Below are 16,302 nucleotides of genomic sequence, written 5' to 3'. Positions count from 1 at the left end.
GGGGCAGCAATCGCTTCCTACGCATTTACATTTACATTCGAGAGTGTGAGCATTTATATGTATGGATGCGAGTGGCATAGTCAAGAGGCCGCAGCAGCGTTGACTAAGTACCCAGGAAGTGCCAAGGTTGTTGCACTCACTCCCCGTTGCCTCTAATCGCCGCATCCCCCTGCGCCACTGCGTCCATCGTCCAGCGTCCAGCAGTGGCTTTTAATTAACACGCAGCCCAGGCAGGGGATCCTAGGCCGCACCGCAGCATCCACATTCACATTCACATCCATATCCCCTTCCAGCAGCCTCATCATCGTAATCGCTCTCGCCGTCATCGTGATGAGCTGCGGCGGTTGCTTCTATTTCGAAATCAATTCCATGCAGTTTTTACTCGTAATATGTGCACAGAGAGAAATATATGCTTAATTAGATCATAACTAAGTTTAAGAAACTACAATTTTGAAGATCACAAAGCACTTTTAGACAGTTAATAACCCTTGAAAGAGGAGTTCCCTTTAACTAGAAGCATTTATGACCCCCTTGTGCTTGCTTTTACATTAAGTATCTTGATCAGCTTTTACCTCTGTCTTATTTTAATCCAATTTTTCTCTCTCTGCACCGACACACACACACACATTTCGCCGCATGCATTTATGACGACTTCCCTTACCAATTTCTCGAATATGATGTCATGCTGTGCACTCTGCACAGAAATCCCCCCAGATACTCGGCGCAGCGGGCGTCTGTTTAGCGCTTAATTAATGATGAATATAAAAATTGCCGCCGCAAAGTGGAAAGAGAGCGGGCTAGGCAAAGATGTGGAGTTAAACATTAATTTTCCTACGTTTTCCGTTTGCCATTCTCCGATTTCCCGATGTCATTTAGCTAGAGAGGAGGATGCCTTTCGAAAGGCCAGAAGAGAAATCTTTACACAAATATGCTTTCACGCAGTGCTCCTTTCGCGACTATCTAGATGCCAAGTACAAACGTGGCCAATAAGGTTAGGAATCTTGGCCGCTAAGAACTGGGCTTCATCTGCATTGTGGGGTGTGAATTCTGGTACCTCGGACAATCAAAAAGTGATTAGCAAGGCACTCAACAAACATCGGCGACAACGACAACCATCGGGAATGTCATGGGCCCAGGCCTGGGAAGCGGAATGCTTAACATACAAACACACTTAGCGTGTAAACATGGCCAAAAGAGCGTTGACCATATTGGGCTGCCGTTGCTGCAGGCCCAGCTCTCATTGCTTTTTACGCACAACGGCAACGGCAACGGCTACGGCAACACGAACAGGTACAAACAACGACAACAACGGGACAGGCTAATATGACTGGAAGATGCGAGGAAGATGCTGCCCGAGAACCGGTCGCAACTGGTTTGGCCCCTCTTAACCCCTTTCTCCTGCTGACATTATCAACATAATCAAGAGGCAGCCTCCCCATGTCCTCGACTCCTCGCCCCCTGCTGCCCCCCTTCTAAGCCTTTTCAACGCTCATAAATAGCGCGGCGAAGACACCAACAAATATTTTGCAAACGCAATGAAAATTGCGGCCTGGCCAAGCGGCAAAGCAGATTACACTGGGCTGCAGAATTTTACGATCATAATAATATAAATATATGTATTGTATGGGGAATAATAAAATCGAAGAAGGCTTCTTCCCATTGGGATTCTAAAAACTTTCCTGAACTTTATGATTTTGCAAACTGAAGCATTAAAGGAAAAGAAAGCCAATGTTTTTAGATTCTTTAACAATTTCAAAATATTAAATTATTTCTGCCTTAATAAAAATCTATAAATACGTTTATTTCCCTAAAAATATTTGCCTGTAGAACAGTGTTATTTATGGGAGGCCGCCGGGAGGGGTTGGGTCCTGGTTGGTTTGGTTGGCTTTGGTTGGCTTTGGTTCGTTTCTGTTTGGTTGGGGGCCTCGAAAAAGAATCTTTCGCATATGGGCAACGGTACTTTCTGCAATTATCCGTTGTCTTGGCCAAGAGGCGACCGCGCTGTCGAAGATGCGGCCAAAGCGGCCAAAGCAAATATGCGCACTTGGCATTGTCCCGGCGAAGACAACAACGCACTAATAGCCCCGAGGAGAGGCCTTGAGACGAGGCTCCCAGCCTCCCAGTCCCAGTCCCAGTCTCAGTCAAGTGGAGAGGTCTGGCGGCTGTTTTGCGGTTTTTGAGGTTTGCGTTATGTGCAATAGATTATCAAAATGCTTATGGCTTAGGCTGGAGAAGCCACGACCAGGGGCTTTTGGCCAAGACCAAGACCAAGACCAAGCCAAGACCATGAGCATCCGACAACGGTTTATGTCACATGAAAGTAATGAAATTAAATTTCTCCCTGGCTAAGGCACACACACGCTCTCGCTTCGCTCCTTGCAGTTTTGATATGTGCGATAATTTTAAAAGTCAACTTGGCCAACTTCGGCCCGAAGACAGAAGAGCCTAAGCCAGGCCAGAACCAGAGAGTCGAGCCAGAGTCGGAGCCATCCGTAATCTACGCAACATTCTGCAATCAAGTGTGCATATTTACTTCCTGTAATTGAGCATTTATGGCTTTTATGGCCTAACGGATTTGCCCGTCCTCAGACTCGGCCCCTCCTCCATAATTGTTACGGCTTTGGCTTTAAAACTGACAGGCTGCCAGTCGGGCAGAGGGACGGGGATCCAAAGCCCGCTCTGGATGGGTATGGGGATCAGGATGGGCTTTTGGGGCGGAGAGAACTATGTCGTGCCTCGGTGCTCGTGCGCTTAAACCTATTGATTATAAAGTTTATGCATAAATTGTAAATTGATTTGGCAGTTAATTGATTTGCCAACGTCAGTGTGTGTCTGCCTAAGCCGAAAACGGATGAGTAATGACTTTGATATTGGCCAAAAGTTAGCATAAATCTATGCACAACGAACCGATGCGATGGGATGCGAATCGCTTCAATTGTATAAGTACTTCCCTGGCAAAACTTTCTCATGCATAGTTTATGGCCATTGAAATGTGTCGGGTCCATTGGGAGCGGAATGCGTGCGCGGTGGGGGTTACCAGGGAGTCGGTCATTAATAACTTATGGAATTTCATTAGACGATGACTTGATGATGTGCGATATGTTAATGGTTGCACTTGCAAGGACTTGGTACACATAGTAGTTACTTTTTTATATAAAATTCTCAATGAGAATCAGTGACCCCTGGAGGTTGTGCCATTCATAAGCCTGTACAAATATCACAACTTGAGCACAGGCCCTCGACTCCCCCATAACAATTGAAGCAATTTGGCTGGCGGGGACCCACTCCTACACTCAATAAAGCAGAAGACAGCCCCCGGCGACTGGCGAGGGTAAATATCACAAAATTGAATAACAAAATATTTATGCGTCGTGGAAATAAAAAAAAGCTAGAAAATAGAAAAGAAAATAATGGAGAGAATTTAACTATTATTTATTTGGCTGAGCACTGAGCCAGTCGTCTATATAATTTGCCAGCATGTATTTATGATTTATGAAGTGAGTGTGTGTATGCTATATATACTCATAGATACTCTCCAACTTTCTGTGGGGGCTAGGTGCGTGCTGGCCACTACAAATAGTTGTGCGAACAATGGAGAGTGAGAACCCGAATGGATGAATGGCCATTGAGTTTGGTGGCCGAGCACGCGAATCGCTTCAGTTATAGATACCAGGCACAATCACACCCACTCTCCGCGGAACACGCACCCAGCATTAACTATCCGGACAAAAGGAGAGGAACAAATTGGATAATGTCTATAAAAACTAATTGAATTCTAAGCGCTGGGCACGCCACCGGGTCGGGTCGCAGCTGTGAGAAAGTAGTAATGAAAGCCAGCGAACCAATCAAATGGGTAAAAAGTGAGTAACGAAACCAGAAAAAGCAGACGAGAACGCGGAGTGATGACATGCAAGCTGCTGGATAGATGTATATCTACCACTTGGCGGAGAGTGTGTGGGCAGCAGCTAGAGAGAAAAACAATTTCACACACAAATTGTACAAAGAGGAGAATTACTCAAAACACTCCAAGATGTTCGCATGTCATGGCACCTAGGCAGGGACTGTAAAAACAAAAAAAAAAAAACCAAAACCTGAAAACAAGAAAAGAACACAAAACCCAGAACAAAAAGCTCATTACTCATATGCCAATCAAAAGGAGGGAAGACTTGGACCTCAGTGGACCCCCAAAACGAGCCACAGATCCGCCAAGGGATGCCATAATTAATCATTCACCGATAATTAACAGCACAGTACGTCCAAATAGAACTAATGTTGGTGGTAATGCCCCGTGTATCTGCTGGATACTGCCCTGCGATCTGCTCGGGGGTTGCCAAAACTGTTGTTTCATTTTTAGCGTCCAACTTTAATGAGTTCGAAATGAAGCTTCCTCGCCGCCTTATTTTTGTGCAGCGTAACCACTTGAAAGTGCGTTGGACAGATGGACATTGACCAGTTATAGATACCCATCCCCATCCCCACCCTCTCCCCGCTGCCTGTCAAGTCCATGAGCACAACCTTCGGCTTGAGTGATGTACTACGAGGGCCACAAAACATCGACATCGCCATCGATGGATGGTCATTAGCAAAAGATGACGACGACTGTGATGTTGATGTTGATGTTGATGGCGCTCCGCTGATGTTGCGTACTCGTAATTCTTCTATAATGGATCTGTTATCTCTGCGCTTAATGGGTTAGCTCTTGGCTGCTCGAGGGGAGGCTTCGAGGGGTCTGTGACTGAGACTGAGTCTTTGACTGACAGACCTGAAGCATGCTTAAAACTTGAAATTAAATAATTAGTCGCTGGTGAAGCTCAGCCCGCTCAGCTCGCTCAGCTCGCTCAGCTCTCTTTTTATTTTGTATTTTTCGTATTTAGATGGGGCCAGTGTAATGACCTTTTAAGTACTTTCGAGATACTAATCGCCTCTCGGTCCTGCTTTTTGTTGGCCGCTTTAGCTGCTCTAAACAGCTAATGGCTTGTTGCGGCTTGTTTGTTGTAGTTCAGCGAGTGCAACAAAGTCGCCAGCCACTTTGGATGGCACTAATTAACGAGAGAGCACAAGCTTTTGGCTTTGGGGGCCGCTTCACAAAACTTTTCTCAGATGCGTATTAATTAAAATTTTGATAAGACTCCCGCTTCTCGGCTCCTCGGGCGCTTGTAATAAAAGTTGAAAATAAATTACACAAAATTTGTATTTGTATCTTTAGGTGTGGCATCATCATCATCTTCGTCGTCGTCGTCGTCGTCGGCGGCGGCAAAGGGCTTATCGCCAAAAGTATCTACAAAATAATGGGCGACTAATAGGCCGAGACCCCATCCAACTTCTCGGTCTCCGTTGCCGTCTCTGTCCCGTTCCCAGCTCCACTTCTTGGCTTGTTGATTATGTCAGCTTTTAAAGCGGCTTCGCCCCGACTTCTCCCATTTCTGCGGGTGAAAGTGTGCAAAGTTACAGCTCCCGGAATGGACTTATAGAGTTACACTTGTTGTCGTCGTCTCTCGTTGCGGCGCTGTGGGAATGTCAACTTCAGATGCTGGTCAGCTGCTCAGCTGGCCAATAAATGATGATAGTTCTCGGGGCGAAATCCGAGCTGCTGCTGGGAAAACCCCGCTGGAGGCGAGGCGCCGAGAGAACTCTGAGAAACTTATCAAATATTTGTCCCACTTGAGTGATATCTCCCCAAGCAGCAGCGTGTGGGCGGCTGGAATGTTTCGAATGCGTATTTATCTGTGAGATACATCTCACATTTCGTTGGTATTTGTTGCGTTTGCTTACAGTTAGGAAACATCTCGCCGATGGTAAGGTGGAGCTGCATTCCGAAAGTGTTTTCTCTGGCACGCATTTAATTGAGATGTCTTAAGACATTGTTTTGTATTTCATTGAATTCTGTGGCTGTTCTCACAGAATAATTGGCCAGGAAAACCCCAAGTCAGCTGAGATAAGACTCGTAATCGTGGCAGGAACTTATAAACTGTGCCAGCCAAAAGGCCAGCGATTCCAAGTATGCCATCGCACATGGCACTTGCCCAAAAAGCGAGCTCGCCAAGCAGCCCAAATTGAATGCGAAAATTCCCACACATTGTTCAATCTAATGAGAACTATGTCAATGTCTGCTCCATCGCTTATCCCCCATCCCTGCTCCCTGCTCCCCGTCGGGCCATACTTAAGCTTATGCTTATATATTCGCCCTTGGGCTGACACTTAAGATAAAAACTCTTGACGGAGGGAGAAATACACTCTCGTCGTGGGTCTCAGGTCTCGGTTCTTGGTTTCTCAGTTCGCCTGTAGGCTTTAGGCTTCTTCATCCGCTCCTCTGCTTAAAGTCAATTGAACAAATTTCTATGAGCAAATATTTTATGGTCAGTGCTCGTCTCTTTCGCTCCCTCGGTGTGTGTTGAATTTTAAATGAAAATTCCATAAATGCCAGCCGCATAAAAATGTGCCAGACCATATTTCATCCCCAGCCGAGTCAGATAGCTCTCTGACAATTTAATAGTATTCCAAAAATTAGCCAATTAGTGGGCCTCAACTTTCCATAAATATATACACTTATATATTAATGGCGTAATGTATTTTCATTAGCAGAGTGCGGGGCACTGGGCACTTGTAATTAAGAACTTAAAAGCGATAAGCTTTTATGTAGGCAGGCACTCAGCCCCCGAAAAGCCTCTTTGCCCCACGGCGAGTCCTTTGACTTTGTAGCGTCCGAGACGCTTACACCTGTGGCACTTAATTATTATATTAAATCGGCATATCTGTTTCGGCTCTAATTAACCTTTGAACCTCTTCACAAATCAGCGCCCTCACAAAAAGTCAAAGCGAATCACACCCCGGGAAAACCCCCCGGTGGGGTGGCAATGGTGGCGAGGTGACAGTCACGAGTCCCATTATACGATATTGTATGTACAATTTGAAGCAACTCGCAATTACCAACGACACGTCAAGATGTGAAATTAACACCGTCACACAAGCAGGCAGACAGACAAGGGGAGACCAGGGGACCTGGGCCAGTGGGCGGCAGACAGACATATTAATGTTTCTGGCTGGTATTTAACATTCAACAACAATAACAATCACTATATGTGTGTGTGTGGTGTGTGTGGGTGACATTTTCTCGTTGGCGCTGCCTCGAAAATCATTAAATCACACAGCAACAACACAGGGAAAAAAGCTTTCCCTGTTTGTGTCAGCCATACAATTGGCCACCCATCCCCCCCACGCATATCCTGTCAGGACAACAGGGGAGGTGGGGAGGAAAAGAAAGCACACAAAAAAGAAAAATAAAGAAAAAGGCGAAGAGCTACGCAACCACAGCACGCAATACTCGCATTTCATTAGACACTTTGCAGCGACGACTCCTATTACTCTTCCTGAAAAGCCATCATAGCCAGGGGCACCACTTCCTTTCTTTTTTCTTTCTGGCCAAATGACGTCGTTTCTGACGACGACGTTTTTCCCAAAAAATTAGCGTTACATTGGGACCAAAAGCGACTGGCGATGGCTGACCCCGTTGAGCTGTCACACGAATTGAAATGGAATTCGATGGCCAAAGTGAAGTTCAAACAAGGTGACCCCATCACTGGTTGGGTTGGTAATTATGGATTTCCCCTGGCAAGTGCTGACCCCGATTCCAAAAACAAAGTGACATAATTCGGCAGTAAACATCTGCTGGCCGCGATGATAACTGGCCAGATTAAGTGATATAATCAAGTGGCCAGCGGCAGAGAACCAACTATTCCATTAGCTAACCGAAACCGAGAGCGAAAACTCGGCGGATGTGGAAATAAAAACTTTTTTGTGCCCAAGCTCCGGCAAATGAGTTTGTCATTATTCAAGCGCTGTGCAAATACATACACATACATTTCGCGCACCTTTTTTGTGTGCAACTTTGTTTTTGCCACAAATTAATTACAATCCTCCGAGTTGAGTGGCCAAATGTTGCTCTTTTTCTTGTCCCTGTTCCCGTGTATTTTTCATACAACATATTTATCAACGCGTCGCAAAATGTTTGTCCTGGGAGGGGAGGACTTTGCGAGAATAAATTGGATGATATTAGGGCGACAACTTTTCATTTAGTTGGCCGGTCGGCGCTGCCCTTAATTTCCGGCCACACGCATCGTATCGGAAGATAGGGATCGGGATCGGAGGGGCGGGAAAATGAAAACGTTAGACGGGAATGAAAAATCGTTAGGCGCGCACCGAGAGAGCCGGAGTGTTTTACGGGTCCCGATGGCCCAACCCCCCCAACCGCCTTAATATATTTCCTTTTCTCTTGCACCAGAAGCTAGCTGGGGTTTTTATTTTGCGCTTCACTTACCTGAAAATAGGTTTGACCCTTGTCCACCCAGCCGATGGCCATATCGGCACCAGCGAGATTGCCATCGGGCGAGAAGCCGAAGCCGACGTAGCCCAGGGTACGTGCCTGTATTTCAAATGTTATATCCTGATTAATGATTTGCCATAGTATGCGAAAATCCTCATTCAAATCGATGGCATGATCCCAAATGGGTGTTCCCGTCGCCGCTCCTGCTGCGGAGGCAGCTACTCCCGTTGCTGCTCCAGCTCCTGGCAAGGCTCCTCCTGTTGTTGCCGTGCCTGCCCCTGCTCCGTTTGCCGCTCCCGGGGATGTTGTTTTGTTGCTGCGAGTGGTCAACTTGCCGGCAGCATGGACTCCGCAGCCCAGGCTGGCGAGAAGGAGGAGCAGCCAGAACAAGCTGAACGTGTGGCAGGATATAAAACATGTGATTAACGATGACCGCCTTGAACTTGAGAGCGCCGGTCCTCGTCGTCTGCTTCTCTGTACTTTGCTGGGTGTTGCTTCCTCAGTGGATACTGCTGCCTCCTCCTCGCTTGTAACTGCTTTTCTTGTTGGCTGCCACATTGTGTTGGCCATTTTGTGCGCCGGTTAGCTGGCTGCTTGGGTTTAGCAAATAGTTGTGATTACTTTTCTTGTTGCCACGTTGACATTTATTACTCTCAAAATCACTGGACGTGGAACGGTCGCAATTACGCAACTGTTTTGGCCTTTCTTGCGCTCGTCTTTCTCCTCTTTGGTGTTATCACAGTTACGATTATTTATTTAAGCAATTTTACTCAACTTTCGCTGCTGCTGTAGCTACTGCTGCTTCCTGTTTCCGATTAACCAATGGCCGCTCATTAGCTTCGCTTGTCGCACGAACAAAAGCTCCAGAGCTGATCTGGCGGATGCAACCTGCAAGAAAAGAGGCAGAAAAAAAAAATGTTATATAATTGCTATAATTTGTTGTCGGCTATAATATGTAGTGGCGAGAACTCGAAGTAGCCCGATGTAGCCTTCTTTCGTGTTGCAATGTTTAAACGCATATAATTACATAAATTATGAACCGGTATCTATGAGATACACACCGCCAGCCACAGCCAGCAATCCATCTGCCATCCATCCAGCCATCCGCACACACATCACAACAAAGTTGACGGTTCATTTTTTGTTCTTGCTTGTTGTTGCTTCTAGGGAGTTCGTCAACATTTTCCTTGAAGCGTTAATTAGCCTGGTCACGCAGTTTTCACAGCAATGTACGTCGGAAGACGAAATTGCCCCGAGAGAGCGGGAAATTAAAGTCTACTTTGGCAGGAAGATGGGAAATGCCTCGTAATAATCTAGCATTTTTCAGTGGAAACTCAAGGATATAAAGCTTCCGCAGAAATCACTTTCCCTTCCCTAGTCAGTGGATACCTCCTTATTTACGGTATTTGAATGACTAATTCCGGGTTTCCCGTCTCTGATATCAAGGGTCTACCACTGACTACTGCCCCTCGCACGCAATTAGTGCGTTGTGGCCTGGTCAAAGCAAATCGAAGATAATTACAGCTTGTCATAATTTTAATGAAGAAGGTCGTCCAGAGCTGAACCCGAGTCAAGTCGTTGTCGTCATTGTCTGCTGTCTGTCCATCCGTCTGGGAGAGAGCCAAGTGGAGGCGAAGCCAGACCAATGGGATTTATTGTATTAAATCGTCGCGGCTTAGCCAGGCCAACCACAAGCGAAGAGGACTATTCCTGGGCCTCCTCCAGCCATGGGCCCCCGTTTCTGGTTGCCATCGCAGCTGTCTGCGCATATTTGGTGTGCGGTTACATTTGATTACATGCCAAAAGTACTGCTCCCAGACCCAGCAGATCTTTAATTTGACGTCGGCGTCGGCGTTTTGGGTAAATGTCAAATGGTTGGTAATTTGTTATAAATAGCCAACTTCCGCTGGGCCCCTAAAACGCGACGCAACACGACGCAACTCATAGATACATACAATGTATTTGCGCTAATTCCAAGTGCTTAGTCGCGTGTTTCGAAGTTGACAAAGGTCAACAAACGCCGAGCAAACACCAAGAAGAAAATTGAAAAGCCCGAAAAATGAATTAAGGCAAGAGTGTTTGTGTGTGTTTTCCTATTTCTTTCTCTTCGAGGTCGAAGCTGGAATGCCCTCAAATTGAATATCTCAGCAAGATGATGTGATGGGGCCCATAACAATCTCGACCAATAAAAGTAATTTCCGGAAGTTCCTGCCATTCCGGGAGGGGAATGGAAATGGTAATGGAATGATTGGACAAATGTATCGCGAAGATACTTCTGGTTCTCTGGTTAGTATCTAGCTAGATTTCTATGGCATATTTATAGGTGACTTTTACGTTTCACTTCCTTCCTAACGACAAAGTTATTGTGGTTGCCCGACGCCGTGCCTTGCTGTTATCAAAAATGTATCCGCAAGATACACAACAATAAGCTTGATGGCGAAATGTAGCTTTACATTGATGTTGTTGTTGCTGGCGCTGAGTGACGGCCGGCAACGTTAAATGACGTTGATTATAATTATGCGGACTTGTACTTTGTTCAACGCAGGCAACAGGGCTACAGGGCTTCTTCTTCTGCTCCTCCTCCTGTCCCTTGCTGCTGTTTGTTATTATTATTGCTGTCGTCATCATCATCAGCATGGTCATCAGCCACTTCCTCATGATCATCATGGTCAGCCTGGTGCTCCACGGCTTCGACTGCCGTTGATGGGGCGGCCAGATGAATGATGTCTCTTAAATACAGACCCTGCTCGAGTCCGAGGCAAGGCGAGGCCAATCGTCCTCATCATCATCGTGATGGCTGCTGCTGCCGTAAAATTCAAGCCAATTTAGCCTGGAGGAAGGCAGGTCCGGCAGGTTCCTCCTTGCACAGCATGTTGCCCAAGACCCGAGCAAAGACCCCAGTCTGGAGACATTCATAAGTACAAGTGCTGCTGCTCTTCCTCGCAGCGATGCCCGCGTGACTCCTTCGATCACTTTTGGCCCCGAGATGTGTCATCTCCAGGCGGAGGACAGTGGACACTGGACAGAGACACATTCATAAGTACAAGTGCTTCGTCTAATATTATTACTTGGCGAATTAACTACGCCGGGAGAGAGATAGGAAAACAAACACAAACTCGCAGATTGCTCTGCCAACTGGTTCTAAAAGGCACGAAATGGCTTCCGTAGACACATTAGTCGCTTTTACACAAAAACCCAGACAAAACGGACAGAGCCCAGTTGCCTCCCCGCCTGATGGGTGAGCAAAAAAGATGCAACTGAATGAGGCATATAAAAGCCTTCCCAAGCGCCGCCGCGGCACAAAAAAAGCAGGGAGAAAGAAAGAAAAAAAAAAACAGAGAAAAATAACCAACAGAAGCGGAAAGAAAGAAAGAAAAGAGGAGCGAAAGAAAAGCAAGAAAAAATGAATACAAGTCAAAGACTTTGTCCAATGGTTTTCATCATTGCACGATTTGTAGATGGAGCGGGCAGCAGTAGTTCCAGGAGGAGGACCCCAAGGGGGGCCAGGAGGTAGCCCCAGATCTGGTCTGCTTCTGCGGCTGCTTCTGCTTCTGTTCGGCCGACGGACAACGACATTGATGAGGATGTTTTGCCGGGGCAACACAGTGGGACAAGCCTACGCGAGAGCTCCAGAAGCTGGCGGGAAAAAGTAGTGACTTCTAAGTCAGAGTAGAGCTTGAAAAATGTATCTGAAGATACTTGAAAGTATCTATTAAAAGGATAACTTGCCTAGAACCTAATTATATACTTAGATTTATTTATCCTTCTACAAATTCCCTTCTTGTATCTCTTTAAATTTAAAAGGTGCTCCCATTCTCAGGCATACCATAATCTAGTTTACTCAATTCCAAACCCAAATACCTTTAAAACTAAAACACTAATTAACAACAGACAAAACTGCTGAGTTCTGGAAGCTAACCAGAATATAAATGATGCTGTGTGTAACCCTCCTGAGGGAAATTCGATCCCAAAACAAATTGTTTTCCTGCTGCCGTCACTCTGCGGTATTCCTTTCCCTTAATTGATTCCCATTCTAATTGCGATATTTAGCCAACTCATTGACCTAATCACAGAACAGAACAGAACTGAATCGAACAGAGCAGGGCATTCCGCTTCACACATCATTAATAACGATGGGTTCTGATTTGTGCGAAATACTCGCAGTGGTGGTGCCTTTCACCTACCATTTAATCGAATGCTTTCACATTTTAATATCTCTCTCTCGCCAAAAGGAATTCGCTGTGAAGCGTAATTAGTGAACTTTTGGTTTTCTTTTTTTTTTTATATACTTTCTAATCCCATCCCAGTGTGCAGTTTGTGGCAATTTCTTTTCAAAGGGTACAAGGGGTACAAACGAGGGGATTTGCAAGCCGTGTATGTTTTCATTTAGCAGATACAAGCTGCAAGTACACACACGAGATGCTACCGGGCCTTCGTCATCATCGAAGATGCTTCATCATGTGGCAGAAGCAGCAGCAGCAGCAACAACGACGACGACGGCAGCAACAGCGATTCCGGAGTTCTGCGGTTGCCGCAGCTTGATTATAAATGTACGAGGCAACTTGTATGACATGTAAGTTGTTGTACTTGCAGCCTTGCATCTGTGAGAACGTGTATCTGTGCCGTGTCCACGGCCGCATGCATGTGTGGTTGTCACTGCACCTGTCATCCTTGCAGCCTGCCAGCAAAAATTGCCGGTGCGGTGCAGCAGCAGCAGCAGCGCAAAAAAAAAAAAAACACAAAATTATTATTTATCATCGGCGGGGCAAGGTCCCCGAGAGAAGTCAAACAGGGAATTATGCGGGTATGTATACACGGATAAAAATTACATATTTGCTAATTTAAGTCAAATTGGACAATTATTAGGCCTAAAAAATGCTTAATTATATAATATATAGTGATAAAAAGTTAAATAATCCTTTGAAGTTCTTTTAGGAGCTTCTGTTTTCCCTGAAATTAATATTCCCTTTCATATTTCTAACCAAGATTTCATATTATTTTGGTTCCGTGTAGCAGATATATATAGAAATGCGCCGGGGCTCCACTAATTACTGCACATCATTTGCTTACTCGAGTGCCTCTACTGCCATCGTCGTCGTAGTCGCCGTCGTCTCCAGGCCCATCAGCCCAACTTCCCCAGCTCTCCGCCGCCTTGCAGATTTAATTGAGTAAAAAAATTGACTAATTAGAGTGAGTCCAAGGCACTTGGCCCCCGGCAAGCAGCGAGAAAAAAACAGGTCTCCAGTTGAGTGGGGGGTTTGGGTACAGAGCCAGAGACAGAGACAGAGGGAGGGGCTACCTGTTCTCATTTATTAAGGCCTGGTCAAGAGCGGTTTGAATCAAAACTGCGCCTCCCAAACCCAAGGCTCCTGTCGTCCATCGTGTGTCGTCTTCGTATTTAATGATCATTAAACAAGCTGGCAGCCAATTGCACTAAAAGCTGCAGGCTACTGGCACACGGACAGTGGGGCAAATATAATAAAATGTAATAAATATTTAATAAAATTAGAAATATAATTTACTACAAAGATATCATAGAAACTGAAGGTATTAAATAACTCACAAACTCAAAGTTTGTCAGTTATAGAAGCAGAATTGAATGTATTTCATTATTTTATAGAGAATACTTAATCTCTTGTTTTCGTATTTCATATTCATATCGTAATAAATATATTATAAAATTATAAATATAATTAACTTTGATATAAAATATCCAAGAAAAACTCACAAAAGAACTTGACAGGAAAAGAAGCAGGCTTGAATACAAATTATTATTTTGAAGGACACTTAAACGCTGGTTTCAGTTACTATATTTAAGCTTTCAAATATTAAACTTTAAACTATAAATTATTATGGAAATAATATACCTAATCATATATATTTAATAACTTTAACTAAAAGTCCTAGGCCTAACCTAATCTCACTCGAACTTAACCCACTGTGACCGGGCCAACGGACTGATGAAAACTATTAGTGAAGGCAGCTATGGAGCTGCAAAGTGGCTGCCTTTTTGTAAATTGCACCGACATTCCTGCAGTTCCTGTCCCTGGCCGGTCCTGCTGTCCCATCGCGTAATTTAAATAATCGTAAAAAATAATAATTCGTTCTATTGGCTGGGATATGGCCATGTTCAGCGCCCTGCCGCTGCCTGTTGATTATTATGGCCCTGGTAATATCTTTTGCTCGTTAGCAATTTTCGTTTCGAATAAATAGTAATTAGTGTGCCGAAAAGAGTTGGGCGAGCAGCTCCTTTATTGGCATTCCACCTGCAAACTGTAGTGCACAAAGCCTCTGGCACTTTGCTGACGTTCTCTGTTTTGGGCACTTTTATTTGACATTTTTCATTAAACAGGAGATGAAAAAAGGTTTTCCTTGCGTTCGGGTTGGGGGCTGTGTCGTTGACATAACATTTTTGTAGAGCCTCCCCGCTCTCCGCTCCGCTCCTCTTCGTTCTTCTCACCACTTTGGGCCGAAAGTTTGAAGGCATCTGGGGAAATATGTCAGCGTTGTTTAAGTTTTTAACATTTTCAACTGGCGAGGCTGGCACTGCCACTGCCTCCGCCTCTGCCGGGTGGAGATTGCTATTTACTCTGGCATAATTGGCTTGTCGGCATAGTTATAAAAAGTTCTGCTCGGGTGCAATTGGATTAAATGAATGGATACTGTATATAAGCAGTGGCACTATCAAAGTTTGCCTTGCCAGAGGAAGCTCTGGTTATCTTTGGAGTTCTCTCTAACGAAAGGCAAACAAAAATGCGGGATAAAAATGCTGCTCTTAATGCGCATCTCCGAGTAGTGTATCTGTGCTATCAGTGTATCTGCAGGATATCAATCTTGACTCGGGGCGAATGTTAATATATCATGAGAGTGGCCATCTCGCTCGTTCTAGGAATGATTGATTGCCCCGTCTGGGGGTCAGTGGGGTTAATTTGGAGCCCCCGGAGGTTGACAACCTGCGCGGCGTCCTGTCCAATTGAATATGCAGGATTATCCTGCTTAGCAGAAGGAGAAGGAGGACTCCAACTGAAATACACTCTCGACCGAATGCTTGAATTTAAATTTGGTTTACTTTTGGCCTGTTTGTGCTGCCAGCAATGGATGCACAAATAGTTGGAGAAAGCTGACTGGATGGTCGGGCTCTGTGTGTCATCTTTTTGGCTTATCAGCTGCGCATCATAAAATTTGCCTCTTCTTTTCTGCAATTGCGAACTCCGCTCACTTTTCGCTTTTCCATTCCATTTTCCAGAGCCAGCTCCACCGCCAGCTTCAGCTCCAACTCCGAAACTTTCTTTTGTTTCTGTCTATTGCTAAAAGTCGGGACCCCGTTACTGCTCCTCTGGAGGCCCCCTCGTAGTTCGTAGTTGTGTGTGCCGGCAAGTGAATTTTCTCATTTTGCACTTGATATTGTTGCCGTTTTTGCTGCCTGCTCTGCCTGGGAAATTCTTCTGCGTTTTCTACTTGCTGTTGATGTTGTTGTTGCTTTTTTCTTCTTCCGTATTTTGGCAGAGTGAAACTTTTCAACGCTCTCCCTTTTTCCTATCCCCCCTCCACCCGCTTTTCCTGTGTCTGTGCCGTGCTTTGCCTTTTGCATTTTCGGTAGGTATGAAGGTAGGAAATTTAATCTCAAAGTCGTCATCGTCAACGCTACCCGTACTGCTAGTTGTTGTTGTTGTTTATTCCTCTTGTCGGCGACGTCACAGAAAATATTTAATTAATTTTTCGAATTTTAATTAAAAAGTTTCCGTTGCGTTGCGTTACTTGCGTCATTGGCAGTGCGAAAAGGCCTCAGCTACTTGTTCTATTTTATTTTTTGTTTTTTATTTGAGGTGTCCCTGTCCCCCCCACATGTTTTATTGCGTTAAGTAGCAAATATTTGATGGGGGCCGCCGCAAGGTAACCCAATACAATACAACGCCAACCAGAGACAACTCTTCCCGGCCAGCGCCATCAATCAATGCGCTAAGGAGCAAGAGAGTGGGATA

The 16,302-nt window shown here is 45.3% G+C and overlaps 1 protein-coding gene and 1 long non-coding RNA gene across 2 annotated transcripts in view; both read right to left on the bottom strand.

The window, feature by feature from the left end:
* The window catches only part of olf413 (DBH like monooxygenase olf413), a 136,291-nt gene that overhangs the window by 61,372 nt on the left and 58,617 nt on the right, over positions 1 to 16,302 (bottom strand). Inside the window, exon 3 of the mRNA XM_017175464.3 lies at positions 8,315 to 9,208. Coding sequence (XP_017030953.1) covers positions 8,315 to 8,890 — 576 coding nt within the window. The 5' untranslated portion in view covers positions 8,891 to 9,208. The remainder of the gene's footprint in view (positions 1 to 8,314; positions 9,209 to 16,302) is intronic.
* Positions 5,112 to 5,712, bottom strand: LOC138928366 (uncharacterized). The gene is made up of 2 exons (XR_011444895.1): positions 5,478 to 5,712; positions 5,112 to 5,423 (listed from the first exon to the last, which is right to left on the bottom strand). It is a non-coding gene; the product is annotated as an uncharacterized lncRNA (long non-coding RNA).

Source organism: Drosophila kikkawai, chromosome 3L, assembly GCF_030179895.1.
Source record: "Drosophila kikkawai strain 14028-0561.14 chromosome 3L, DkikHiC1v2, whole genome shotgun sequence".
Lineage (NCBI taxonomy): Eukaryota > Metazoa > Arthropoda > Insecta > Diptera > Drosophilidae > Drosophila > Drosophila kikkawai.
The sequence above is the reverse complement of the archived record's forward strand: the minus strand, read 5'-3'. Positions and strand labels throughout refer to the sequence as shown.